The sequence below is a fragment of the Temnothorax americanus genome, unplaced genomic scaffold (genome assembly GCF_048541705.1).
Source record: "Temnothorax americanus isolate GAGA-0224 unplaced genomic scaffold, ASM4854170v1 Scaffold45, whole genome shotgun sequence".
NCBI classification, from domain to species: Eukaryota; Metazoa; Arthropoda; class Insecta; order Hymenoptera; family Formicidae; genus Temnothorax; species Temnothorax americanus.
In genome coordinates, this window is record NW_027509602.1 from 882759 (window position 1) to 910547 (window position 27789).

Consider the following 27789-nt stretch of genomic DNA (forward strand, 5'->3'; position numbering starts at 1 on the left):
GATCTGATACTGCGCTTAAACTCATCTGCGTTGCTTTTTTTTCGTGTTATTTTCGCTCGTGTGTTATTATCAACGTGTGTTGCATCGTAGAATACGTGTAAAATAGTATTTCACGTATTGATTCAACACGCTTTATGTATGTTCGAATTAACGTGTTGTTGATATTTATCGTTAAAATGCTGCGACTGAACTGCCGCGTTAACCCGAGAGAAATACACGAAGTCGAAGAGAAGCGAAGAAAATAGGACACCCCGGCAGCGGTGTATTTAGGATACATCCTGTCATTTGTCATTTCAAGGGTTTGCGCTTGACTCGTCAGCGATTCCCCCCATTGTCTACGCCACGGAGATAGTTTTGTCCTCGAGAAAGAGATTATAGTGACACTCGTGTGTATCGTTGCAAGTTTCGCGCAGACTCCGAAATCGTGTGGCGGTCGCAGGCCGCACCGCCGCGATGCCGCTGTGAATTCGAGCGACCCTCAAGCTTCGCAGAAAGAAGCTCGCCGAGGTCGAGAGTGAATGGCAGCTCTTAATAGTGTTTCTCCGCGACGACCGCGCGCGATCTGATTCTCTCTTAGAGCTAGAAAGTCGATCAAGAACCCCGGAAAGATACGCGACAGCGAAAAAAAATAATTTCAGAATCTACGTAATTTATACAGATATAGGTATATCGTGCGCTTCGTTTGCCGCGCGCTAATACGGCAATGTTTAACAAGCAATTCCCTAAACAAAACCGCGATCCGTTCTGTCAAGATTAACGCTCGCATGCGGGTCGGTTCGCAGTACGAATTACGGAAAAAAACTTGATGACCCTGACATTTGTAAGGATTAGAAAGAAAATCAGTAAAAACGGCAGCTTAACCCTCGACGTTGAAAATCTGGTCGTACCCTAATAATCCAGAGCGATTTCTCAAAAGACAATCTCGCGCGTCCTTTTTGCATTTCGCATCAATTTTGCCTCGTTGCAGAAATAACGCTATTCACGTTTCGTTCCTTTTCAGTCTACCGACACCAGTTTACCACGAAATATAAATATATTTGCAAAATTATCTTCTTTATATCATAAAATATTTCAATTTTATTATTTTTTTTATCACTAGTTTATTTTCATTATTAAGTTTATTTTTCAAATTTTATTACAATAGCAGTTGATTGTGTTTCAACGTTCAGAAATTATTGTCCTAAATATGTTACTTTTTTTTTTAGAAAACATAAAGTGTAAAGTAATGTACGATAAATTAAATTCACGCTTTTTGAAATCGTAGACCATTCGTTAATTATCCCATATCAAATACCAAAATTCGACTAGCCACGTAAACCCCGTTGCCTTTCGACCGGTTTACAACGAAGTTTAATTACGCGGTGCCAAGTTTGATGTAGTTAGGCCCATTGAACTGCCGGCAAGATTGTTTTACGAAGTAAATGAGGCAATGATGACTCGAGGCTTCGGGACCACCTAGCAGCCTGACGAAGTCCTTCCAGGCTTGCCTTTAAACTCCTTGCAAACTAATTAACGCGCGACCAACGCACGTATACACACATACACACACACAGCCATACATACGTACCCTGTATCTTCTCTTCTTCTTGCTTGCACGCCGTAGCTATCGCAGACTTTTAGAAAAATTTCTTGAGAATTCTGAAAGCCCGCTTAATCTAGGCTGCTATTATTGCCTGCTACATTATTAGAAGTGTGTGCATTAGACTTTTCATATACGTTATCTTTTCTGTAAATTCTCATTCATTTTATTTACGTGTAAATTCATATGCTCCGAACTTCAGTATTTGATCGATCACTGAAAAATTATACACTTTGATTTTTTTAATATAAAATTCTACTGCGCACGTTAAACGAAATCGTAGAACATATATAAAATAAAGATCTTGTTTTTCTTTATTAACTATAATATGTAAATAGATTGATTATGTAATACGGTTTCTCGCCTGCCTTCACGCAGCAAAGTCGCTATATTTAGTGAAATGCGTATCGTGCTGTGGAGATATGTGCTTAAATAAAATAAAATAAATTAAATACATATAGACAATGTGCAAAAACCATGGAATCAAACACAGTAGCAATAAATATTTCAATCGTATTATCAAGCCATATATTTATACAAACGAATTAAATACATGATCTATATAAAACTATCATTAAAATTTTCGCGTTAATGTACATTCGGGATGGATATATGGACAATTTCGATCATAAACAAACATTTATAAATCGAGGAAAGAGGAAGCATGTCCACGTTTCTACTTTATTTCTTCAATCGCACAGAAATTTAATGAATTACAAAGTTATTGTACTAATGTATAAATCAACAAGCCTTTTACGATCTTTGTCTCCACTACCTTCAGCATCTTTCCCTTACAAATCTGATCGTCACTACTTTTCTTAACAAATAGATCATACAGCAGTAAGTTTTGTAAAGACACAACAGCATAGAATACTCTTTTCCACAATTTGTCGGTAACGGATGCGTGTATATAAGGATCAAATATTTATATATTTAATATGTATGTATGAGAGAGATATATATGTATATACATTAATGTATAGATTGTGTATAAAAATATCTTGCATTAAATCGGCTATTATTAAACGTTAAAGGAAATTTGCTACATTATGTTCATACAGATCAGCTCGGCACCAGTTCCGTTCCTGAAACAAAAATCACATAGAAACCTTAAGAGGCGAATAACGACCGACACGCGCGTGAATACACGACACAGAATAATAAATAGGACAGTTTTCGGTCGTCAGACATCTGAATGCTAGCTTATAATATCAACGTGTGGGTTCTAAACACTATAGCGACACGTCGACCCGCGCGTTGCTTCCTACTCGATCTTGCCAAGGCTGAAATGCTATATATCTCTCACATGCTGAAACTGCTATTAATAGCTCATCTAATCGGCTTCTTGCTATTAAGCATCTTAAGAATTCCTCATTATTAGCAATAAATTAATAGATATTACAAAAAGCATCTTTCAACACCTCTTTCTTCTGAAAATTAGTACAGTTAATGTAAGCGTTAACAAACACAAGCGGTATTTCCATTTACATTCCCATTACAAAAAGTGGTCGTACATATCAAGAAATTAAAAGATTCTCACTGAAACATATGTAGGAATAATAACGTTAAGCATTAATATAGCATGCACGAAATAAACATTAGCTCGATATCTCCGACATACATCCTCGTTCTCTGTAAAATTTTCGTTTCTATATTAACTTCATATATATTAAACGTCACATTTTTTCCGTACAAGAGACCAAATTGCTTGTCGCTTTTTGCGTTCCGCCCGTCTCCTCTATATCTTTCCTCTTTCTTTATTTCTATTCCCCCCGCGCAAACTTTCTTCTAGTCCGAAGGGAATTTTCTTTATAGAAAATAAGCCAAGCGAGTCGATCAAAGCTCGCTCCGTTGTTTCATAGAGGGTGGATCCCATCAAGATTTGTATATAAACGATCGTATGTATGGCTTGTAGACGTGTTCGTCTCTCGTCTATACACGTCGAACGTCGGATTGACGAACTGTGTAGGACGAAACGCCTTACGCATGACTGACCCTCGTGAAACATTTTTCCGCACGCTATGCGGAGAATGGAGTCTACCCTTTCGCGTCCGTTCTTCTTTCTTATCTATCCACAGAATGATTTCCTAGAGTAATGCGGAAACGTAAGGCCGTTTCAGTTGACGTGTACGGATTATGGGCTCGTAGCGAAGTGCTTACCAGCAGAAATCATGTATTTCCGATTCCTAATTTAGAATACAGAAGCAAAAATATAATGAAAAATAATAAGATATTATTAACTAAATACTCTCAATATTAAAAGTAACGAGTGAAAAGGAAAAGCAGGCTATGAGAGTTAAACGTTATTTGTGCATGAGTTTACGTTATGTATTATTGTGTAATATTCAATTCATAATTTAAGACAAATTATAAATCGTACTAGTTTCGGCTATATTTTGAGCCATCTTCAGCGATCCGGTAATAAATAAATTAAATCATCTCAAGCTCTCCGTAAAGTATGAGTATTTAACAATTGAATGTACAAAGACAGTGATGTAAATTTCAAGAGAAACAAAATTCTGCTGATATTCATAGTCCGCAAAATATTCAGATTAGAAACGACAACAAGAAAAATAATAAGATATTTTCTCGTGAAGAAATGCGCCAAATAAAGTCAAATAAAAAAAAGTATACATAAAGTATACTTCAAACGTAATAAAAGAATAACACTCTTGTATAAAAAAGCCATAAGATTAAATGTTGGCGTAAATAGTCGCTGAAAGATGGAATTAACGTTTTTAACTGTTTCACAATTGCCTTATTCACGTTTTTCCGTAGAGATAAAGCACGCGACGCTAGAAGGACGGACACAAGTGAAAGGAACAATTCGCAAGTATAGCCACAGATATCCTCTAACTCTAGTCGATGGTGTTGCTCGTGGCGCTGCTTAAAATCACATTAAGGATGAGAACGGCGCCGAAAATGATGGGGCGGAGGGGGTAAATGTGCTGCAGGAGAAGAGATTAAAGCTGCATGAAATCGAGGATTATCACGAAAGCTATGCTCAAGCACATTTAAGTAATACAAAAATCAAATCGACAATCAACAGCAAATTATATTGCATGACCGCATATACTCGAAATTAAATGGTTTGCTTTCGAAAAACGTGTGTTTATAAATTATATAAATTAATAAAAATATATTTTTAATACATCTATACATTTATAAGATGTATATAATTTAAATTAAAAAAGAAATGCAAATCGATATCTATTTATTATAATTTAACGAATTTTCAACACATGCACTCAGCGAATTCATTCATATAAGATATCTCAATTAAGAGAGTTCAATTAATCAATGATGTCTCTTTCTCGATACGTAAAAAGAATATATATTTGAAAACAAAGAAGAGAAAAAAAAACGTAGAGATGTAGAAGGAAATAATTAATTGTACTGCGATCAATGAGACTCTTTCCTATCGCGCTGAAGAACCGAGAGAGAAAGTCTCCCCTTCGTCCTCCCCTTGCCTCGTCACATCTTCTTCTGTCTGTCTCTCGTCGTAGCTGACTGTGACAAATAATTACCGAGGCTTAACATAAGCCAGAGGCGGTATACTTAGCTAATAGCAAAAAAGAGCGGCGTTGGCCTCCAAGTCGCTCTACGCGCGAGCGGTCGACGCGTTTATGCCGGATCCACGGGCGAGATGGATTTCCGCGGACGATTCTGAGCGCTCTGTCAGCTATCGTGACGCATTCACGTGTGTACCAATAAAACCGAAAATCAAGACAATGAAGATTCTTGCACAACATGACGGATCTGTTGCCTGTGTCACTGTTTATTCCTCATTTATACACGATTTCTTATTTCTATATTCCCTGTTCCTATTGCCTGTTGCCTGGCATTGTGCAAGAGCCTTAAAGCACGTACGAATGTCTGTGTCATTCGATATTACGAGGGCAAATCTTCGAAAAATGATCGCGCTGCGAGCGTAAACGAATCCGACTCTTGTACCGGTAAAAATATGATTGCTCTCTCTTTTCAAATGGCACGGTGTGGATATATGCTCAGGGCCCATCTTAAATGATATAAATTAGCAGGTACTGAAAATGCTGTCTTTCTCTCCTTTTCTCTCTCCCGTTCTATGACTTTCTTTTTCTCTTTCTCGCTCGTTCGCCGGTCTCCTTCGTTCTCGCGGGACTCCGGTTTCTGAGCTAACTTATACTTATTATTGCATTACCTCGTGTTCTAGCATAATTCCAGCCTGTGCCGGAGGTAGCGGGGAGATGATGAGAGAGCCGGAGAAAAAAGTCGAGGAAGGCGATGCCTTCTTCTTTTTCTTTTATAGAATTCGGCGCATATAATCCGCGCCTCGAAGTCGAGTGCGCGTAATTGAGCGCATTGGTGACAGGTGCGTCGCCCTTTTCTTCTGCCTTGCGTTAGCGCGAGCAACGGACGCGTTAATGTCTTCATTACGACTTCATTCATCAAACTATCGCGCCGTTTTTCCCTCAATATCCGTTTACATGCCGGCGATTCTGCGTATCTCCTTCGTCGCGCGGAATAACAGTTTCCGTTCGTCGCAAAAGAGATTTTATTATTTAATAATTAAGATTTGCTTATTATTAAATCTAACCGAATATCATAATAATTAAAACATTGCCGTAATGTGAAGTAAAATGTAAAATACTTATTACTTAGAATGTTAATCTTTAAATGTTAATATTAAGGAAATAAATGGTATAAAACATCAGTCACGTTCAATAACGTTATACATATGTAATATATCCATACAATTATTTTTCGTTTTTTGAGATGTAAAAGATGACAATAATATGAAAGTTTTGCGAAACAAAAATATATGTCGTAACGCGCGTTTGATATTATATTGACCGCAAAAAATGGCAACGGTAAGAAATATTCGAAAAACGAAAGAAAAGAGCGTGAGGCTAATATATACTACTAATTTACACGAGCATCCCGTTCGACACTTCGCACGTACCCGACATCCACCCCTCATCCCGTGAGAACTGGAAGGGGTGGCGCGCTCTCATGAATGCGCCGCCGTCGAGTTTCGTGAGCTCCTTAATGAACCTAGTTCGCGAAAACCATTAATAACGAAAGGACTCGGCGAGGAGCGCGCGCGCGCACGCGGGCAGGAAAAGAGGAAGCCGATATTCGGCGAGGGCCCGAAACTGCAGATCTTTCGTGAGAAACTCTCCGGAATGGCGGCTGCTTTATACCTTCATTATTTTTTTGAAGATCGACTGCATCGTTCGTCTTGTTCGAACACGATCGGAAAATCATGAAGCCGAGAGAGTCAGAAAGAGAGAAAGAATTAGCGAAAATAAGATTTGTTTGTTACCGAAACAGGTCGGATCGAGGATGGCCTGTTTGCAGAGCGAATGAAGCCTCTGACGATAAGGCTCTTTTCCCTCGAAAACGGAATACAGGAAACCGAGAGATAGTCAGTCGGCATGGCGAAGGGTGTCGGCTAGCCCTAATGCGACGTATCAATATACGTGGATGGTGGTGATGGGCCAATATCGCATAAGTGGCTCGATTCGCAGTCATTTGTTACATTTTGTTCGGTCTAAGTAATTTAAGAGTCACCGTTTGCCTTCCCCCGCTCTCTCTCTCTCTCTTTCTGTCTCTCGAGAGGAGGGCCGAGCGACGACGAGGGATCGGGAAGAGAAGACGGAAATCTAAGAGAGAACGGGAGAATAAGAAAGGGGAAAGGGTGAAGGGTGGGTTAGGATGCTTGGACCTTGGTGGAAGTTACTACGACAGGAGGGGGGTCGGGCACGGGGCGAGGGTGGTGCACTTCGCCTCCATTCTTCGGCAAATCGCGGCATATTTGTCAGATTTTTGTTCGAGAACAAAACCTTACCGACCACCCCTGGCGCGAGTAAAAGGGAGAGAGGGAGGGAGAATGACGGAGGGATGCGGCGCCTTAAGTGGATTGGCTTCGTTCGTATATATGTATATATATACGGTGTATGTGTTTCTACGACGAATGCCTTAATTTCAGCCTCCCGCCAGAGGATCCTCGTCGCCTCCGATCTTCGGCTACGCGAGAGAAATCTCCGCTCTTTCGCGAAATTATATAGTATAGTATTATAAATGATACGCGCGCTTGCATATCGTTAACGTAACTATCCCACGCTCCCGAGTCGCATAATCGAGCGCGCACATCGAGTCTCAAGCGTGAGCAACGAGTAATCATAATTGCAAACTAATATAACGCAACGTAACATATCTGGTCTTGAAACCTGATTCACAAATTTTACGATATACTACACATATATGTGCACACATTGTATAACATACATATGCATGTGCTCTATATCTCTAAAACACCTATCGAGAGGAAGAAGAAGAGAAAAGTAGATTCCACAAATTTGTTCTCACTCACCCTTGAAGCCCTTCTCTGGCGATAAAGAATCGAAATTATGCGCATCGGACTCGACGTCGGTCTCATTTTCTAACGGCGCGTCAATCTGAAATCATAGATGTTCACGATACGTTATTAACAACAGTCGTAAGAACAAAAGCTCTTATTTTTATTACAAACTATTGGTTGCTAATCAGCTTCAAAATGCAGAAGCGATGTATGTATACGTTCTTAGGTATGTAATAAATGTTTGTGCATAATACACGTACTCATAACTCGTGATGAATAATAATTCGACTTTTTTAACCAAAGCAATATAATATAACAAAAATGTTTTATATTATTTTATTTGGAGCATTGGCTTTGGAGGAAGCAGAATGATCCGTATTAAATTTGAGCATCGGCTACACGTGTGAACAGCTGCCAACGGCTATAACAGCGTCTTCCCACGCGTCTTCTCGAAGCACATGTGATCCACCAATCTACGCGCCCCTCTATATATAATTACACGACTATACATTTCGTGTAAACGTGTAAACTATTACGATACATACGGTTGATATTATATACTGCACTGTAACATAAAATAATGTTAACACTATTGAAAAACTATACGTATAACAAAGTGTAAAAAGACGCGGGAGTAAAATAAACCGTACGTCGCTCATCTAACCTGTAAGCGTGTTAAAAAATAAATTAACAAATAAATTTTCATAAATTAGGTACGTGCGGGTGTACACATCGATATAATAGTACGTAAGATCAACACAAGATACAAGATCAATAATTAATTAGATCAACTTCATTTGACATAACTTAAATTATGATATCCTTATTTGACAAGACCAATTCTCATAATAAAAACCACCGAGTTTGTTAAAAAAAAAAGCGATACGTCACATTAAGGAAGAAAAAAGAATTTCTAATCGTTTAAAAAGTCGGCATGAGAATGCGAGTAAGCGGCACCCGCGTAGGTGTGATTACACGCCTCCGAAACCCTTTTTCCCATAGAACTAAATATAGCGGGTGTCATCTCTCTCTCTCTCTCTCTCTCTCTCTCCCTCCGATAACTTGGACACACGTGTCTCGCGCGACGTCGGTATAGCGGACTCACATCTGGTCGATGTTTCCTGCCGGCCGCAGCATCCTCTGTGCAATGTGATTTATTTTCAAGTATATGATCCCAGAGATTCGCCACGACGAGAGATCATCGCGGCGGCCGGAGCGGATAGTCAAAGGCAACGTGAAATATACAACGCGGTTACGAAAATAAAGCAAGGCCGATTAGGGGTAAGTACAATCGTGGCGTAAAATTGTAGGATGTATGTTAAACTTTTCTGCATATACGTATGCGCCTATATAGCCTATCGATACCTGAAAAATAATACTTGAAGTGAACCGAGTCTTAACGCTAAATCAAACTAATAGATAAAAAATAAATACGCGTGCGTACGTGAATCTAATAATGAAAATTATATTATTAAAATATCAAATTATATGGCAAATATTAGTTCCAATAAAAAATTCTAAAATCTCTCAAAACCTATCCGAAAAATTGACTTTCTCAATTAACGGGGACTGCGCATCGAAAACCTCTTCGCCAATAATTTTCGATCGTATAATAGCGATCGCGCGGCGTTGTAAAGCTGTAAGTCTACTCCAACGTCATCGTCGTCCGTCGACGCTTCCAATCGAGGCCGCTGGCGACGGGAGTGCATAGTCTCCGTGGTACGGATTCTCCGAAGTTCCTTTCTTTCATCGCCAAACGTTATTCTTGGGCCTTCTATTCCCTGGCGCGCGTTTTCCCCCCTTCGTCCCTCGTCTTCGGCCGCACGCTGGAGAACGCGTAAAGAGGAGGACGAAGGAAGGGAGAAACCAGGTAAAGAGCGTTCTCTCTACACGGGTATAAGGCCAGTTTTGAAATGCTCGGCAATATAGTGAGTTCGTTATGAGACCTCGCTCCGACGTGGTATGGCTCATAATTGTAGACTCGGGGCTCGAACCGTGCACCTCCGGGCACTGCGTTCTCCCCGACTGACACCTATTGTCCGCAGAAAATGCCGCGGATCCGTATACGAAAATCGTCGCGATCGCTCGTCGACGAGCGCGGGAGGATCGTCTTAAGGACGTTCTCTTGTGATAGTCCCTCTCAAAAGTTCCGCGCGCCGGGCGAAAGAAACTGCTGTACGCAGCGCCTCTCTGGAGAGGGAAACTTTTTACTATGACTGTACGCGCACACATAGCGACGCTCTATCTGTATATACGCCCATACTAGCTTACGTCGAGGATACGGCAACACTGCGCCTCAAGCTCAGAGTTGCGCGCGCAGTAAAAGCAACGAATGTATAGCCGCCAAGCTCCGAGCCTAACCTCTATCATTCTGTGTTGTGTAAAAAATTCCACTCAATTTCGCATTTCAAACGGCAGGTTTGCCAGGAAAAAGGCAGAAGAGAGTAAAAAAAAGAAACTTACAGCCATGTCTGCAGTTAAAAAAAAACGTATTCAGAAAATAAATAAAATGATTTATACATAATTGACCTTCATTTTGTGAATAAAAAATTTATTTATAACTGGAATAGAAAAATAAAAACTATCTATTACAATATTGGTAATGTGGATTATAATCAGAATATTCAGAATGTAACATTTTATTTTATTCTTATTTATTACAATATGTAACATATTTTATTTTATTTCTAAGCGCTTTTATCTTTTGTAATTTTTGGTTTTCTATCACCATTTTAGTTTTCTATCACATTTTATTTTATTTCTAAAAATGGAGGAGAAGAGGGTGTGTACACTTTTTACACTGCAAAATGTGAACCATATTGTATTAACTTAGTAATAATTTTATTTATAGCTTTTTTATTTTTCGTAATTTTTGGTTTTCCATTTTCACATTTTGCAGTGCAAAAAGTGTACACAGCCTTTTCTCCTCCATTTTTATACACTTCTTTCAAGTTCTCAAAACTGATATTTTGTTTCGCCATCCTTTTCAATAAATCTCGGGAAACAACACCTTTTAATAAATGTAACTTTTCTAAATTTGCCTTAATGGTATCATATTCTAATTGATCTGATAGACAAGTTTCGTATGGTTTCATGTATTTTAATAAATCATCTTCTTTTTTAAGAAATTTAATTAACTTCTGAAGAACTGAAACATCGAAAGTTGCATTATGAAAGTTTTCCAGAACGTCAGGACCTAAAATGTCTTGAGCTAATGTTGACAATTTAAACAATCCTGGACCTTTCCGTTCTGGAAAAGCTTTTTTGAAAACTGTCAACGTGTCAACAAATCCAACTATATTAGTAAGATCTAAGTGAACATTATTTTTAACCATTGCTCTGAGTAGTCGCGGAACATCGAACTTAGCGTTATGTGCGACGAGTACATTCATTTTCTCTGAACAACTTAAAAATCGATTAAGAGCAATTAAAGCATCTTTTATATGAATCGTGGAAACTATTTCATTATTTAAATGCAAATGTCCTTCTATAATACTTAAACCTGTTATATTCATTGCAGCAGGTGAGATAGGTTGCGTCGGGGTTACATAAACATTGAATTCGCGATTTTCTGATATTGCAGCTATTTGTAAAATGTCGTCAGTCATACTTAGACCACCAGTTTCAAGATCAAAATAAATTACATTATAAGCAAAAAATACTGATTCGGTAACAGTTGTTTGTGTAGGTGTTACATTCATACCACAATTCGATACATTTATACCACAATTCGATACATTCATACCACAATTCGATACATTCATACCACAATTCGATTTATATGTTACACCTTCTGAACTCTCCATTTTTTTTCTTAACTGTTCTCTCTTTATTACTAATTCAAGTCTCCGTAATTTTTTTTCTTTAGTAGATTCTCTTATTGCTCTTGCCCTTCTTTTCTTATCATATGTAATAGCATATTTAGCTGTGTGAGTGCCCGGTGACAATTGCAATTTTTTTTTAATATCTAAAATTGAAGCTTCGCCGTCATTTTTTGTGCATACTGCACTCGCAACACGGAAATCTGCTGCAGCGCTTTTACTGTGACATACGTTTTTATGCGCTTTGTGGGCTATAATATTATTTACGCTTTCATTTGCCTGACTAGAAGCTGCGACAGAAAACTTTCGAGCGTTATTAGCGTATTTAGAAAACAACGCATATAAGGCTGCATATAATTTTTCATCTTTTAGCTGTATTGTTTGTGCTCCGGAATTATTTCCCCGCCTGCACCAGTTACCGCAATTTTCATGTTGATTATAAATGTGATCGGGAATACTCCGGATGGCACTTGCAAGCTCTGCAGTTTTGCCTTTGTTCTGCGAGATTGCATAAGCAAAACATTTTTTTAAATGTGGAATTGCACCTTTTTTATTTAATTCTTTATGACTTTTTACTAACTCGTACAATTCTTTTCCGAAATTTTTTACTAAATGATTTTTATCTGCTAATTTGTATATAACTTCGGAATTTTCTTTTCGCACAGCTGCTATTGTGCTACTATCCTCGTCGCCAATAACAACTCGAACTTTCAAGCCTACATCTTTTAGTACTTGGCTGTGATTAATCAGTTGCGCTCCAGCATCCGCCTCCATAGCTTTTGCGCTTCCGTGATAATTTTTGCGGCAGTCATGATCTGCTTTATCATGTCCCCGGTCACATAATGCACACTTCCTATTGCGAGTAGCATAATCCAGAATCTTTCCACTCAAAAATCCGATGATTATTCCATAACCATTAAGGCTATCGTAGCTTCTTCCATTGCCTCTCTTGGTCCATCCCATGTCGTATGAAATTATAATATTTACTATATCTAATAATGCTGCATCCAACTCACAATTTAGATTATTATTGATGTCGGAGGATTCAAGGATTTGTAAATTAGGATAGATGTCATCAACTATTTCTGGCGGCCTATAAAAAAGTAAATAAATAGCAAATTATAAAAACATACAAAATGAAGTAGATCACAATGAAGATTTTATTTATGATTTCGTGTACTTAAAAAGTAGATATAAAAAAATAGTGTAAATTTTAGGATCACACGATGGATGATTTCTTCAAAATAAAATAAGATTAAAGTCAGTAAAATACATTGTTATACGTACAGTACATTTTTGGTACAAATCAGAGTAATCGAAGAAATCATCTTATAATAATTTTCTATGCGTCTACACATTTTTGACACAAGTCAGTAAAATAGATTGTTATATATATATACAGTACATTTTTGGTACATATCAGAGTAATCGAAGAACATACAGTACTATTGATACTTCTAACTTTTTCATTAGAATAATAATCTTATTATGTAATATTTCTAAAAATATAGTAGAATACATTTAAACATTTTTCATTAGCTTAAGGTAACATTCTGACCAAAAAAAATTTTTTCCTTCTTTTATGTTACCTTAATCATAAAAAGCTGTTGATTATTTACAATTATGTTCTTGCATGCATGTTGTATAACTACAATTATGTAATTACTGTAAAAAAAGTATTAATTACAATTCTTCACATAATCTCTTGACATTCTGGATGACAAGACGTCTCTCCTCTTCTGCAGCTCGTCTACAACTTTCTTTTGCAGCCTTTTCAATTGCTGGTCCTACTTCTCGTTCGTACCGTTTGTACAAGTCATTTGATATTGTTGGGATATTCATAACAGCCAGTAACTTATTCAATCCAGTACAGCCCATACCAGAATGTACAGCACCTGTCAAAGAGCATTTGAGGTTATTTTCAATATATATAATTAATATTTAAATAATGTATTCAACTTTATAACAGATGAATTATTATGTATCTAAAAGTAACAACGGACTTACCAAATACAGCTGCTGAATTGATGTCAGAGTAAATACGTTGTTGAGCTTGACACTCATGCTCTTTATTGGTACGAACTTCATTAATTCTTTTGCATTCACAACAGATAATTAAAGTAGAATCAAGTCCTGTATATTTTTCTTTCAAGACTTTATCTAAGTATAGGTATTCATTGCACTTCGAACATCTCAAATTTTTTGCAAGTACTTTGAGGTCTACGATGCGTTTCCCCTCACAGACATTTTCATCGCATTCACATAAAATATTCTGAATACGTCTTTTTTTAACTGCAGACATGGCTGTAAGTTTCTTTTTTTTTACTCTCTTCTGCCTTTTTCCTGGCAAACCTGCCGTTTGAAAATGCGAAATTGAGTGGAATTTTTTACACAACACAGGATGATAGAGGTTAGGCTCGGAGCTTGGCGGCTATACATTCGTTGCTTTTACTGCGCGCGCAACTCTGAGCTTGAGGCGCAGTGTTGTCGTATCCTCGACGTAAGCTAGTATGGGCGTATATACAGATAGAGCGTCGCTATGTGTGCGCGTACAGTCATAGTAAAAAGTTTCCCTCTCCAGAGAGGCGCTGCGTACAGCAGTTTCTTTCGCCCGGCGCGCGGAACTTTTGAGAGGGACTATCACAAGAGAACGTCCTTAATAGTCGCCCGGTGCCGGCGACGATTTTCGCGGCTCGCCGCGGCACGGTTCGCGCGCCCGCCGCTGTCTGCCGGCCGCGAAACGCGCGGAAGAAAGGCAGGGCGGACGCGGACAAAACATTTCATGGCCGGGCATGAAAATTATTAGCCCGAGAATGTCTTAATCCCCGGCAGCGAGCCCGGTCCCGCGGTCTTCGGCTTTAACATAGAACCCTTTTTTTTCACCGGCCGGGACTCACCGAGAGAAATGCCTCGGACGCGAGCTGCTGACGGTGCGCGCTCGCGAGGAGATGCGGCTAAAATGCTGGAACGCGGCGCAGTTCGGCGCGCATAATGTATGTGCTACGTCGAACGCGGCACCCCGTTTATTTCCAGGTTAATGCACGGTTTAAGGTACGGCGCGGCGCAATGCGCGCTTTTTCCTTCGCGAAGATCGAGATATACCGGGGCTATCGCATGCTTTACGTGTTTCTAGCGTCGCTTTGGAGAGCAAATGCACGCGGGTTTTTTTGCTCGGGATGTTTGCGATCGAAAAGAAAAAATCCGCGGAATGGTATAGACGCGGAAATTATGCAAATACACGTATCTTGATAATAAAAAAGAAGCATAAAGCTATCTTATAATCATGCTAAATGATTAACAGTTATGATAAGAACAAACGCATCTTGTTTCATTGAAAGGATAATTCGTTAATCAACATTATAGATAATTTACGAGATTTGTATTTCAAATTAACGTATACAGTTTGGTTCGTTTCAGAAAAATATCACATATTTTCTTTCTCTCTTTTTCAAATTACTAATATCTAATTTTGTGAAGATGTATATGATTAAACACATACGCTTTAAATATAAAGGCACACGTGGAATATCAAACGTTCTCACCACGCGAGAGAGTGAGTATCTTTTGGATTTACTCAAATATCATTAGAGTAGAAGTCTTAAGTTATTCCCAGGCTGTCCTGAGTTATTTATCTGTCTGCACGGTGAGGGTGAATCTTACCTCCTCTTTCTCCTCCGCCTGCTCAACCACGTCTTAATAGTACGAGCCACAGAGTTAATAAACCGACATAACGGCAATTCTCTCAGCGCATCTAGCTTCCTTCAATTTTTAACCGAGAAAAGTTAATTTATCTCGCATTTTCATTAAAATCAAATTTTTTCTCAATGTAGACAGTACGGAGAAAACGCGTTACATGTACATTTCTAAACTTCTACGATCAAGACAGAAAAAAAAATAAAAACTCTGGGATTCATGTTAAAATATGTACAAAGATCGAGATACGTTTATTTGCAAAATCCAAAATGTATATTTGCGACCGAGCAATAGGGAGATCAGGAAAACCTTTTGCGACCAACATCTCAGCTCGTTCGTTTTCGAAAAAGAAAAAAAACTTTTACGTCATAGGAGGTTTTCGTGGAAAAACGGGAAAAAGCTACAGGAAGAGACTTAATACAAGCTAGGTCGGTGGAAAACCGCGGAGTGCATAAATTCAAAGTAGATTAATATTGTCTCCGTGGCTGTCGCGGCGCCCAAACTTATGGCGCTAATTCGGCGGAGGAATTATTACCGGGGGCTTGCCTCGAGTCATCCCCACTGGCACTCGCGTGTTTTGCGAAAAGGGGGTATCTTGTCTTTAATAGAAACCGTACGTGCTTCACGGGATTCCATGCAAGCAACGCGTCTGTTAATATTTGAACCTCGGGACGTCCCGCTAAGAATTGTCCCAATATGACGAGAGATATCGTTAATACTTATGAATTATCCGAATATATCTGCAACAAACTAAACAACTGTTTTTTTTTTTTTTATTATGGTGTAATTACGCGAGTTCTAAAACTTGTTTTCGTTCATCTGTTTATGAAATATATACATGGAAATTTTACTGCAATGTAAAATCAAAATTACTCCATATTTAGTACAATTATGAAAACGAAGGGAACCTAAGCTGAACGTTATCAACGGGCGCGGCAAAAAAAATAGCTTTCTGAAGGTCTTTTAAGTAAATTAAGGGCACTTCGCATTGTCTTTCGTTCCGAGAAAGGACCGAGAAAGACGGCAGATTACAGCTGTTTAGCATCCTCGATGAAAAACTTGCTGGTAATTATTCAAATTATTTTCAAGGGTCACGCTTTTCGGTAGACCGGATCCGTTACGTGGTGAATGTCTTTATATACCGTCTCTTTCTACGTTTACTGGCTTACGGAAACGATGCAGCGCTCCTGCCGACAGTCACAAAATACAAACAAAACATTCAACATAACTGCAAGGTGTCTTTCAGGTGTTCCACGCTCCCGGACAATATCATTCTTAATCTAAATTATATCTCAAATGAATGTTAAATCTAACGTATAAGAAATTTATTTATAAAATTTTTTTATTTTTTTTACCGTTGCACGAGATATCGACGATCCCCGTAAAACAACGCGAATGTAATTCCGGATATCTATCATCGCGTGATAGCGTGAACGTAAACGCCGATATAAACGTGAAGAATAAAAGGGAAAAAACGTGGAGAAAGGAGGACTGTAGACGATAGAAAAGGAAGTGGAGATTAGGCGGGGAGGGACGCGCTTTTTAGACGGTCACTGACATTGCGGAGGTGTTGTGTGAGAAGTGACTGATGAGTTTTCCGCTCGATTGGATAACGGGCTAGGCCAACACACTCGCCCGTTTCTGGATTTTTTTTCCAACCTCTTCCCCGCAACACACGATGACGTTTGACCTGAATCCCGAGCAGACCTGATACGGCAGTGCTACGCGATCTCGAAACGTTGAATGTAAAGACTTTTATTTCAATTTCATTTTTTTATGCACGCTTATAATAACGTAAATAATTTTACGAATCTTATCCATTTGATATGTATATAGATCTTATAGATCTTACATGTACAGATATAAAAGCGAGTGTCGACGATGATGGAGATAAGAATCCAACATGATCAATTTGTAGCTTGATAGAAACAACGGTACGTGATACGGATTACCGCGCGTCTAATATGGAGAACACTGGAAAAGATATGCTGCCGATCGGGCGAATGAACCGTCGCGGACGCGGCACTTTAGGCCACGTCGTCCATAAAGAACGGACCATGCTTCCGCCAGGGACAAAGACTGCCTTCATCACCGAGCACCGACGCTCTTTGCCGTCGTGTTCGTCGTCGCTTGCGCTTCCCGACTCGGTGAAATCGAGCGACGCGCCGATCGCGCGCGTTGCGCGAAGACTTCTGCCGAGTAAATGTCAGACACGCGCGCGCTGAGAAACAAAAGTCGTGCAGCAACGAAATATAATAACGTTTGTAAGTCCTCCATATTTCGAGGTATTTGTCACGAATGTTGTGATTTCAGATTGCGATCGAAAAATGCGAAATTATATACATTCCTTGATCGAGTTTATTCACAGGCAGACATTCTAAGGAAATAAACCATTCAAACACTAAACGTGAAATATATTTTGGCAAGCAAAAGAAATTATTCGATAATTCTTCCACAATTTACTTGTTGATAATTATGGCATATCTCGATCTATTATTCGCAACGGATTAGCGTACATCATTTTTGTTCTCCATAGTGAAATTGATTAACAATCGGTTTTTTAACAGGTGAATTTAAATATGTAACGGAACAAGCAAGTATATATAAAATCAATCAAACAGAAAATAATTAGTTCGTTTATAGACAAAATATAGATATTTAATTCAAGACTAATAAATATTGCGATATTTGTTATTTCTCAGTTGCGCATCGATCCTACGGCACACACACAGCGGCAGGTTCGCTATTCCCCGCGATACGGTATCCTCTGCTCAAAGTAACGTAGAAGGGGAGAAGAACTGGCAAATTGCAGAGCGTTAGAGATCGCGAGCGCGATTTAGTTCCGCGACTGCGAGAAAGAGAAAGAGAGATGGATGAAGGCGGCGAGGCAGAGTAGAACGGCGAAATCACCCCTCGAGGAAACGCTCGGATAGTCCAGGGTGGTCTTAGCGTGTCGCTTAGCACCCTATCTGCAGGGATCTTCTCTCGGGCCAACCCCTACGGAGCTCGCTTCTCTCTCTCTTACTCTCTCTTACTCTCTCTTTCTGTCCCGCTTATGTCAGCCTCTCTTCCTCCCTTGCCGCGCTAGACCTCATGGGGGCTGCGTTTGTCGTGAGCATTACTCACTTTCTAGACGCCTACTTGCAAACCCCATCGAGTCGTCCCCGAGGCTCAGTGACTACATTAGGGAACAAATCTTCCTTCTCTCGAGGCAACGACTCCCGCGACTCGAAAGGCGACACACACGCTGATAGAATGGATTGTCCGGTCGGAGGCCCCCGCATTGTGACCGGCCACTCTCCACGTTGTCTACGATAGCGAAACGCCTTAGCGTATGATTTGTTTGTCTGCTAATTCGATCATGCTGCTGTAGATTAAAGTTGAAGTGGTGCTCCCTGCGTGTTTTCGATATTTCTTAATCTATCGTTGCAATACGTCACAAGTGTTCTAGAAAATTTAATATAATCAGAGAATTGTTTATTCAAACCATCAATTTTTTTCTAACAAACATCTACTATTTAAAAAAATTCCTTTTAGTATTCTAAAATCATCCTTAAATCATCAAAAAGAATGATTTTTTAAATTGTTTTTAACAATAAAGTAATTTTATATTAATATAGAGCAGACTATGTCAACAATTTGACAAACTTCTAAAATATCGTCGAAAAGTCGTCGTCGTGCTGCGGAGGACCTCCCGGCCCGTATCGCAAGGGTTTTGAAGTATTCCGCGGCCGGGATTAACGAGATCCACGTGTCCGGTATTATCGGCACGCACCCAAGACCACTTGTTCGAAGGAGCAACCTGTAGAGGCTGGCATACCAAGTGCGTGCGCCATAAGGAGGGAGCGACGAAATTCAGGGTTAGCCGTCGCGGCCAAACATAGAACCGAGGCGTATGTGGGAACACGTGTACGCGTTTCCATAAATATCTCCCCGTAACTCCACGCACTCCGAATGCGGGATGAAAGAAGGCATCCACGGAAGCCCGTGTAACCGGGTCTTGTCCCTCCGCCACTTCGAGCTGTCTCGATTAGCGCCTCGCGAGTGACAATGACCCCACAATTGGCGAGTATTCGATTTTCTTCGTCTTAAGACATTTTTAGCATAATAAAGTTAAAACGCAAAAAGTTACAAATAAGGGATATTTTTTGAGAGATATTTTAAACGTTAAATGTCTCTCTTGAAAAGATTGCCGAGCCCGAAGCACTTACGAAGCGTCGCGTCTACGCCATCGAAATTCGATTAATCGAACCGCTGAGAAGTACACGGAATTCATAGGACGTCGAGAGGCGAAATGCCTGGAGACCGACGTAATAAAGTGTGCTCTCTTTCTGGCGGCAGGAGGCCCTCATTCAGGAGCCGCCACATGTCCCTCTGCGAAAAGAGTAGCTCTTCCTCACGTCATCTGCCGAGACGAAACGGGACGGGGACGGGGACGGGATGGGGACGAAACGAGATGAGACGAGACGAGATGAGACGAGACGAGACGAGAGACGGGCAAGAAGAGAGGGGACGGACATCGAGAAGGACGGCTGACGAAGAGAAACAGAGAGGCCACCGAGAAGCCGAAAGCTAAACCCGCCGACGCGACGGTGGCGGTGGGTTGGCCGGCCGTAGCGAGCCGTCAGTATCAACAAACAGAAGCTTAGTTGTTACCGCTGCGAGAGGGCGAAAGGTTGAAGTGGACAGGGATTACACGACACACGCTACACGGAAATCGGCCTTCGGTTTTAAATCGTCGCTCCCTATTTCGAGCGCGCTTCAGCCACTTTTGACGTAACCCAGTTGACATAATTATCGTTTCTCGCTATTATACATCACAGTTCTATCAAATATGGAAATATCCTCGATAACATTGCAGGTTCTCCTCATCGAATGTCTTTCATTCGAAGCACATAGTTCCGCTACGTGCCCATTCGCAGCACGATGCAAAATAAGAATGCAGCATCCGCCCTCTCGCTGCAATCATAACTTATTCAGCGTTTAAGGGAACTCGATATACGATACGAGAGACGTCGAAGGCGGAGTGGGGGAGGGGAGAGGAGAGGAATCGGGCTCATAAATCACGGCATTTTCAGATTTCCTTTTATCAGCGACTCTCTCTCTAACCGCACCGGCGGTGGCTACGGTTCGCGACCGCCGTTGACCCAGCGCCATAAATATCCCTATTAATATTAACTTAGGCTGTGGCCTAGGAGAGGCGAGAATCGCGAGTGACCGAAACCGAGCGGACAGGAAAAAAAAGGAGAATCGCGGCCTGGGGGGAGAACGGGACGGGAGAGAAAAAAAATCTCGTATGCCCGGGGGCGAATCTCATATAGGACGCAGCTGGGAATTGGGCAACGTCCCGAAAAATTCATGGAGGAGCCCAAGTTCCAGGGAGACGCGTCCGCGCGCGAGCAGAGATCGCTGCTGCACCTCGTTTCTTCCCCCGCTCTTCGCCGGGGAAGCACGAATTGATTACCGCTCAACGGATCCTCGAATGTGCAGGGCCGCCTCCGTTTTCACTTGGTGTCACGTGTTTTATACGGCTTACGGCGCACGTTCTACGTTCGCGGTTCGAGCCGAGGATGACGACGGCCGCGGCAAAAAGCCAGTGTCGCGAAAATTCCGACATCGTTTTCGTTTACCTCCTATATTCAAAAAGATCGGTATTATACGGTGTATCGGTAATAACTAATGGTAATACATATATATATAAATGGCTTTTACGCGGTATCTAGCGGTGGGGAAGGCCGATAATGAAGAAGCCAATATTGAACTTCTTGCGCCATTTCATTCTTCAACGTCTATTAAGCCACACTTTCTTGCCGGGTATCACGGCATGCACCTGTCGTCGAACGGTCCACGCTCTCGGCGTCTCGCGCGCCCGTAAGCGGGATCGGTGATCGACGCGAGAAAAACATAACGTTATCGAAGTACAGCTTGTATACGCGCGATATGTAAACGATTGTAAATTAGATGCTGAGTTCACGAGCGATTACAGGGAGTTTTTATCAGATAACGTCACGAAGTCTCAAGTAATAATCAAGTATCGAAGCGAAGCGGCGTGAAATAGCGCGCCCGCGCGAGTAAGGCGATTCGCTATAATTATCGTGGCTAATGTCTCAAACGCGACGATCAAACGAGACGACCGACCGTTCTCCGTTAAGCTCTCTCGCCCGACGAAATACGTACGTCGTCCGGAGAATTTCCGCAGTCTACCTCGATTATTTTCAACGCATTCAAGAGCGAAATCGATGACGATGACGATGCCTTTTGAGCCTGCATCGGCTTAATTGATTTATTTCTGAGAGGGTCCACCGAGACGCCGCGGTTACCCTATTGGCCAACGCGAAAAAGGGGGCAGCGTAGCCCCAGCCGAGTCCTTTCGAAGGACTCTTTCACTCTCCGCACAGCCCTTTCTTCGATCTTATCTTCCGAGGCATCGATAATTAGGGACGATAATTACGGTGTACCGGCTACTGACCTCTAGCTACCGGTCTTTCGGCGATGAAAAAAAAAAAGAGGTGCCGCGACGATAATCGTCGCTAATGTAACGTTGTAATATCTCGATGTCCTTGCCGATGTCATTGTAACCGCCCGCGGACGACCATTCCGATCTGATCGCAAACGTACGTACGTCGAGTTCTTTTTTCTCAACGTCGCGTCTATAGTGTGTGTCCTTAAAAGACTCATAAATTTTTTCTCAAATCGATAGATGTAAATGCAATGACACAACCTTCCGATAAATCGACGCAAAGAGAACAAAAGTTATGAATTTTTACGAATCCAAGGCAAGTAATTAAAAGCCCATTAGATCCGCCACTTAGTTATTAGCGCGGTACATGCCGCGCGGAAAGGTCAAGTGTCAATAGCACGCGATTAAAATTTTTCACACAACGCTCGTTTCTCAGTTATTTTGCTTTAACATTCTTCGTATATAGAAACATATTTACATTAATTTTATATAAAACGGCATAAATTTCTTAAAGCCTTGTCGTGGCGAGAACTTCGTCAGTGCCACGTATGTGTCACGTATGTCGTGTATGATTTCTTATTAATCATCCGACTTTTTCTTTTTATTCCTTGATGTATTTCGAAATATTTATTTTCTCAAAAATGTAACGGGGAGAAGAATAATCATAAAAGAGTGACGAAGACACCGAACGCATCTAGTTCTATTACATGAGTATGGTCATTTTGTGGTTTACACAGGAAGACTCAATAAGGATTTATGGATCTTGAAGACCGAAGAGCACACTGAATCAGAAAGGTAACTTTTCGGCCGGTCAGGCCTGGTTGTTATGATTCGATTTTAATGCCGAGTTCACCGACGCGGATAATTGTCGCCATTACCTGCACGAGAGGGCACATTTACTGTCGTTCACATTGGAGAGAACTCGGGACTCGGTCTCGCTCTCAATCTCTCGTGTAAACGGGATTCTCGTTTGTCGGTAGGATACAGCGGACAGAAAGGAGCGGAGAGAGGAAAAAGTAAGGATAAACACGTGTCCATTTTCCAGCAGGAGGACAAACGTAAAAGAGGAATCGGCGGGTAAGTCGATGGAACGAGCGACATTTAATAGGGTAACGTTGTATTCGACATTGTTAAACCAGTCGTAAAAATTACACTGATTATGATTAATTACCTTTGCTCATCGTTACTGCCACGAATCGTATTTTTATTTTTAATCCTCCGTATGATGAGGATTTAAGGGGGCGAGAATTTAATCGAGAAAGTAATTAATTTCTAAAATCAAAATCGACGAAATGTGAGTTAAAGCGAAACGTCCGGCTGGAGATACAAGATTGCGAAAATCTATAGGTCTGCGAAGCGCGCATAGTGGCCCGACCGCGTGACTGTTCCGCGTGGACCCACGACGGATCGGCATATTTTGCGGGCCGGTTCCGACGCGGCGCGGCGGCACGTACCTTTTTATCGTGGGCCGCGGTAGCGAGGCCCTATCGGATGTTTCCAATTTTCTGTTGGCGCTCCTGAAGGGAGAGACTCGACCGAGTCCGTCATACGGGATTCTCTCTTGTACGAGAGAAGCGGGATGGCGCGCGAGATGGAAGGATCGCAGAATGGACGAGGGCGGGAGGGAGAGCGCGAGAACGAAACACGGGTGTACGAAAGAAAGAGGAGCATAGAAAACGAGGGGGGAGGAGGGGAAGCGGGGACGGGGGAGGGCGGGAGGAAGAGGAGAGGGAGGAGGAAGGCGAGCGCGTCCAACGCGGACATTCGTCACACGACATCAAACGCGGGTGCCGCCCGTTGGAGACTCGAGACTCGACCGACCGACTCTAAAGACCCCGGTCGATCAGCCATGAAGAGCAGCCTCTGACGAGGAATTGCAAAAAAATCGGGAAAAATTAAGGGTGGATCAAAAACAGTCTAGCCAACTCCGACATTGTGCGCAACTCTGTTGCTATTCTTTATCCCCTTTATCGTCCTTGTCCTCGATTACGACGTTTTATTTCATCAGAGCGAAAACGCGAATGTACGTGTCTTCATTAATATCTCGTCGCGGCGTGCGTTAATTATAGCTCGACGCATGCCGTTACTCTTCATATCTTTATCTCTAACGCGTGTCGCTCTCGCGACGACTAATACAGTTCACTTTCTGTCGGTACTAGAGGTACGCGCGAATTGCGCGATCGAACAAAAATGCGATCCGCCTTGTCAAGCTGCGTCAAGAATTTCGAACGCAATTTACAATTTGAGCTTCGAAAGCTGCAACACTCACGGCGCGCGCGTAAACTAAGACCGAATACAACGACTACTTGGAAGAGAGATCCATTTGCGACGAAGAAAGATCGATTAATCATGACGTGTAACGCGCTCATAAAAGCGCGCAAACAAACCGGATGGTGGAAAGGGAACGGTAGGGAGAGCGAAAGTAACATGAAAGAAAAGAGAGAGACAATCGACCTCGCGCGACGTAATGTCGTTGATCTCCTTCGGTCGACCGGATCGACCGAAAAAAAAAAGGTAGTGATATAATGTAGATACGTGGCAAGATATATTAACTTTGTACTTCGACGACCTTGAATTATTGCACGGACGATGACGGAGCGGAGCGGTAGCTGATATCTTCGCGAGACACTCGATCACCGATCTACGCCGCAAGTCATCCTGATCACTGTGCGTGCCACGGTGCCGGACCGGTAGCAAAATCAAGGACTAACCTTGCCTGAAACGCTTTAATCCGGTCTATCCGCCGCAGATATAGAGTATCCTGACAATTCCGACATATCGTTTGATATCGCGAGGCAGGTCTAAACAGGAGCAAAAGAGTTTTTAATCTATTGTGTTCTTGCAGTTTCTTTAGAAATTAAAATTTTTCCTGGGGCTTCGAGAACAGTTTTACGTGTACGTACATGTATCCCGAAATTAAGTAACTTCGACAATCGCAAGAATTTCAGGCTAAACAGAACGTAGCGATTGCCCAAGAAAGATTGCAGTCTCTCCTAAGCGATATGGTTTAAGTTACGGGAACAGCCGATCGGAACGGCCTAACTCCGGTTTATGCGATTATACATTATGCTTTTGAGTCGCATTAAGTTCGTCGTCCGGCGAACGAGCGGATTTTACGACGGAAGATTTCGCGAAACAATCTCGTTCTCGAGGGAGAGCTTCTTGCACATCGGGAGTCGGGGCCCCACGGTTATTCGCATAACCGCAAATAATTACCCGCCCGTTATGTACTTTTCAGTCACGTTATGGTTAACGATAGTTAAAAGCAGCTAGACGTGCCTCGGGATTTATCACCGTCGTTATATTCCCGACCACGGGAGAATCGACAGTTCCTCGCCGCCGTTTCGTCGAGCGTACATACATATAGAATTCCGGAGCAATTACACGAACCGCGAGAGATCCGTGTGAGAACAAAACGCGGAGCGAAAGTCAGGACATTTTTATTACTACGACCGATTCGTTCGGGACTTGATGTATTGTTCGAAAAGAGGAAAAAAAACGGAATGATAAGCCATTTGTCGTGTAACTTTGTCACGTCGGCGGTAATCAGCGCGATGGGACGCGGGAAGAAATTTTTCTGAAAACCGCAAAACCCATCGAAGCGTTTCAATCGGTGGAAACGTCGGCAGGTTGACTAAACTGGATTCTCCGGAGGCAAGACAGCAATTAGAATTCGCAGCTAGTGCAAACCGCAACCGGTGAACCAGTCCAGTCCAGCGAGGAGGCCGCGTCTCTCTCTCTCTCTCTCTCTCTCTCTCTCTCTCTCTCTCTCTCTCTCTCTCTCTCTCTCTCTCTTCCTTTTTCTCCCTTTTTCCCCCTGCCCTCTTTGTTCTTTCCGAACGTAGGATAGCGCGACTTGGGTTAACGGTTTTTGAGACTCTCTCTGTCGCTGATGCTGCGCGCACGCTGAGCTTAGCTCGCCGGTTGCTTTCATAAAGTCAGTCGACTGTGAACCGAGAGGAATGTATCGGAATCCTGGAATTATATTCCGCCGAACGAGAGAGAGCACCGAGAATTTTTCCTCCGCGACGCCGCCGTTTTCGCGGAGACGGCTGGCTCTCGACAAAAACCCGCGAGGGTTGGACGAGAGCGTTCCGCACGAGGAGTGCGAAAACAACGTGGCATATGGATAAACGTGTAGACGCCCGATATCATTGTCGCACGTTTCTCGACTTTCTCGCGTATAAATCAAGTCGGATACCCGGGGCCTGATTGGCGATAAAGTTGCAAGTTAACAACGATAACTATGTAAAACTATAAGAGTAAAACTTTCTTGCGATTCATCGGCAAAGCATATGGACCGAGTTTAAAATTTATTTGCGCTTACAGGAATTAGTAGCGACCGGTAGATTCGCCGAGGAGTGTAAGCTTCTCCTCGGGTAAGCTGCAATTTCTAACGACTTCGCTCTCCCGAGGCTAGGAGGGCACAGTTAACACTTCTAATCTCAAATAAGGCATTTTCGGCTAATCCCGGCGCGCGAAAACGCTGGCGTCGTTATCTAGGGGAGGCCATTGCCGGTCTCGGTTACTTATCCATTGTCTCGAACTTAAGGGAAACAGTGGCTAGATCTTAAATCTAAATTGCATCTGTTTGTCACTGTCCGGCTAGTCAGGCGGAACAAACGTATCGTTGTAACGACAATCGAGACGTCGTTGCGGGCCATCGAGGCGCCGCCGCGCCGCGCCGCGCCGGGATGAATCGTAAAACATTAAATGATAAAGTGTAGAATCTCCTGAGTACTTCTATTTTCCATAACGTGGAGATCTGCACGCATCAATGCATGCCGCTGCGTGTGAAAGCAGATTTATAACAACGTGAACTTAACGAGTGTACGCTTCATTGATCTCGAGAAGGACATTCGCACGCCGTGTGTCCCTGAATTCTTATAATTATACAAATAATTTTGCAAAAAGGACTTCTAGCGGTAAGATTTTCGAAAATACGCAAATTAGTTTCTTTCATTTCGCATATCTTTTATTTCTCCTGATTTAATCTTTGTTCAATTTGCTCGTAATATCTCGATAAAGAAAAAGATAAATGAGAGATAAAAGAAAAAAAAGGTAAAAGAAAAATATAGCTGACTTGAATCGAAATTTACCTTTAACGTAAGTAAAGCTCCAGGAAATATTCCGAGAGCCGCCAAGCTCAGATTATCGTCGATGAGTTCGTGTTCTCCTAACATTATATGCTGGTCGTACGGTCCAGCTCCACAAATCTGCATCGTCTGAAAGAAAGCAGAATTTTCCCATTTTATTTACCGGTGCCATTAAATCGAGTTATAATTTAACAAAAGAAAACGATTTCATCGGTTTCTTCAAATGTATATCGATCGATCGTGGATAATTAGTCTTTGCAGAAAGGTAAACGTGATTACTTCCGTTGAGAAATCGATGCATACTTTTGTTTCCCGTCAGGATTAGCTACGCCCGAAGACATCTGAAATGTATTTCAATACACGAACGCGCGAAGGTACTGCTCGTATAAGAACGAAGTTTGCGGCCGTGCGGAAAAACGAAAGGGTAGGGAGGAGGGGGGGGGGCTATTTGAGATTCTAGAAGTGGAAGAGTGCGCGAGACGAGCGTGAGCCTCGGTAATTGCTTAATTTGTGGAACCCGCGTAATGTTGCGTGGAGGGATACAGCTTGCGCCGCTGGGCTTGTCCACGGCGTCGGTGCGAGAACGTGTAGCTCGGTTTCTGTTTTACGATCGTCGAGTCGAACTGCGAAGCCGAGAGCCGAGCCAAGAAGCCCCGGGAGGAGGAACGCGAGAGAAGAGGCATCGCGAGGGCGCCGGAAAGCGACTAAGGGGGCGGGCGTCGTGTACAAAAAGACGATTACGAGCACACGCGCGATTGCGCTCGCGTTGCGCGCGTTTGGGCGTACAACAATCATTT

At 41.9% G+C, this 27789-nt stretch overlaps 2 protein-coding genes across 6 annotated transcripts in view; both read right to left on the reverse strand.

Moving 5' to 3' along the window:
- Positions 1-2093: 2093 nt before the first annotated feature.
- Positions 2094-27789, reverse strand: part of LOC143903258 (ubiquitin carboxyl-terminal hydrolase 48) — a 57008-nt gene continuing 31312 nt past the window's right edge. For all 5 annotated transcript variants that reach the window (XM_077416710.1, XM_077416711.1, XM_077416713.1 and 2 more), the window contains 3 exons: positions 26996-27121; positions 7935-8019; positions 2094-2664 (listed from right to left, as the gene is read on the reverse strand). In XM_077416710.1, the coding sequence (XP_077272836.1) occupies positions 2642-2664; positions 7935-8019; positions 26996-27121 (234 nt within the window). In that variant the 3' untranslated portion in view covers positions 2094-2641. The remainder of the gene's footprint in view (positions 2665-7934; positions 8020-26995; positions 27122-27789) is intronic.
- On the reverse strand, positions 12843-14102 carry LOC143903313 (uncharacterized). The gene is made up of 2 exons (XM_077416819.1): positions 13751-14102; positions 12843-13638 (listed from the first exon to the last, which is right to left on the reverse strand). The coding sequence occupies exons 1-2, from the start codon at positions 14043-14045 to the stop codon at positions 13427-13429; spliced, it is 507 nt and encodes a 168-aa protein (XP_077272945.1). The 5' UTR covers positions 14046-14102; the 3' UTR covers positions 12843-13426.

Excerpts from the sequence above, each read along its gene's own strand:
- LOC143903313 (XM_077416819.1), bottom strand. The coding sequence starts at position 14,045 with ATGTCTGCAGTTAAAAAAAGACGTATTCAGAATATTTTATGTGAATGC. Across the intron at positions 13,639-13,750 it reads CAATTCAGCAGCTGTATTTG|GTGCTGTACATTCTGGTATG; the intron begins GTAAGTCCGTTG and ends GCTCTTTGACAG.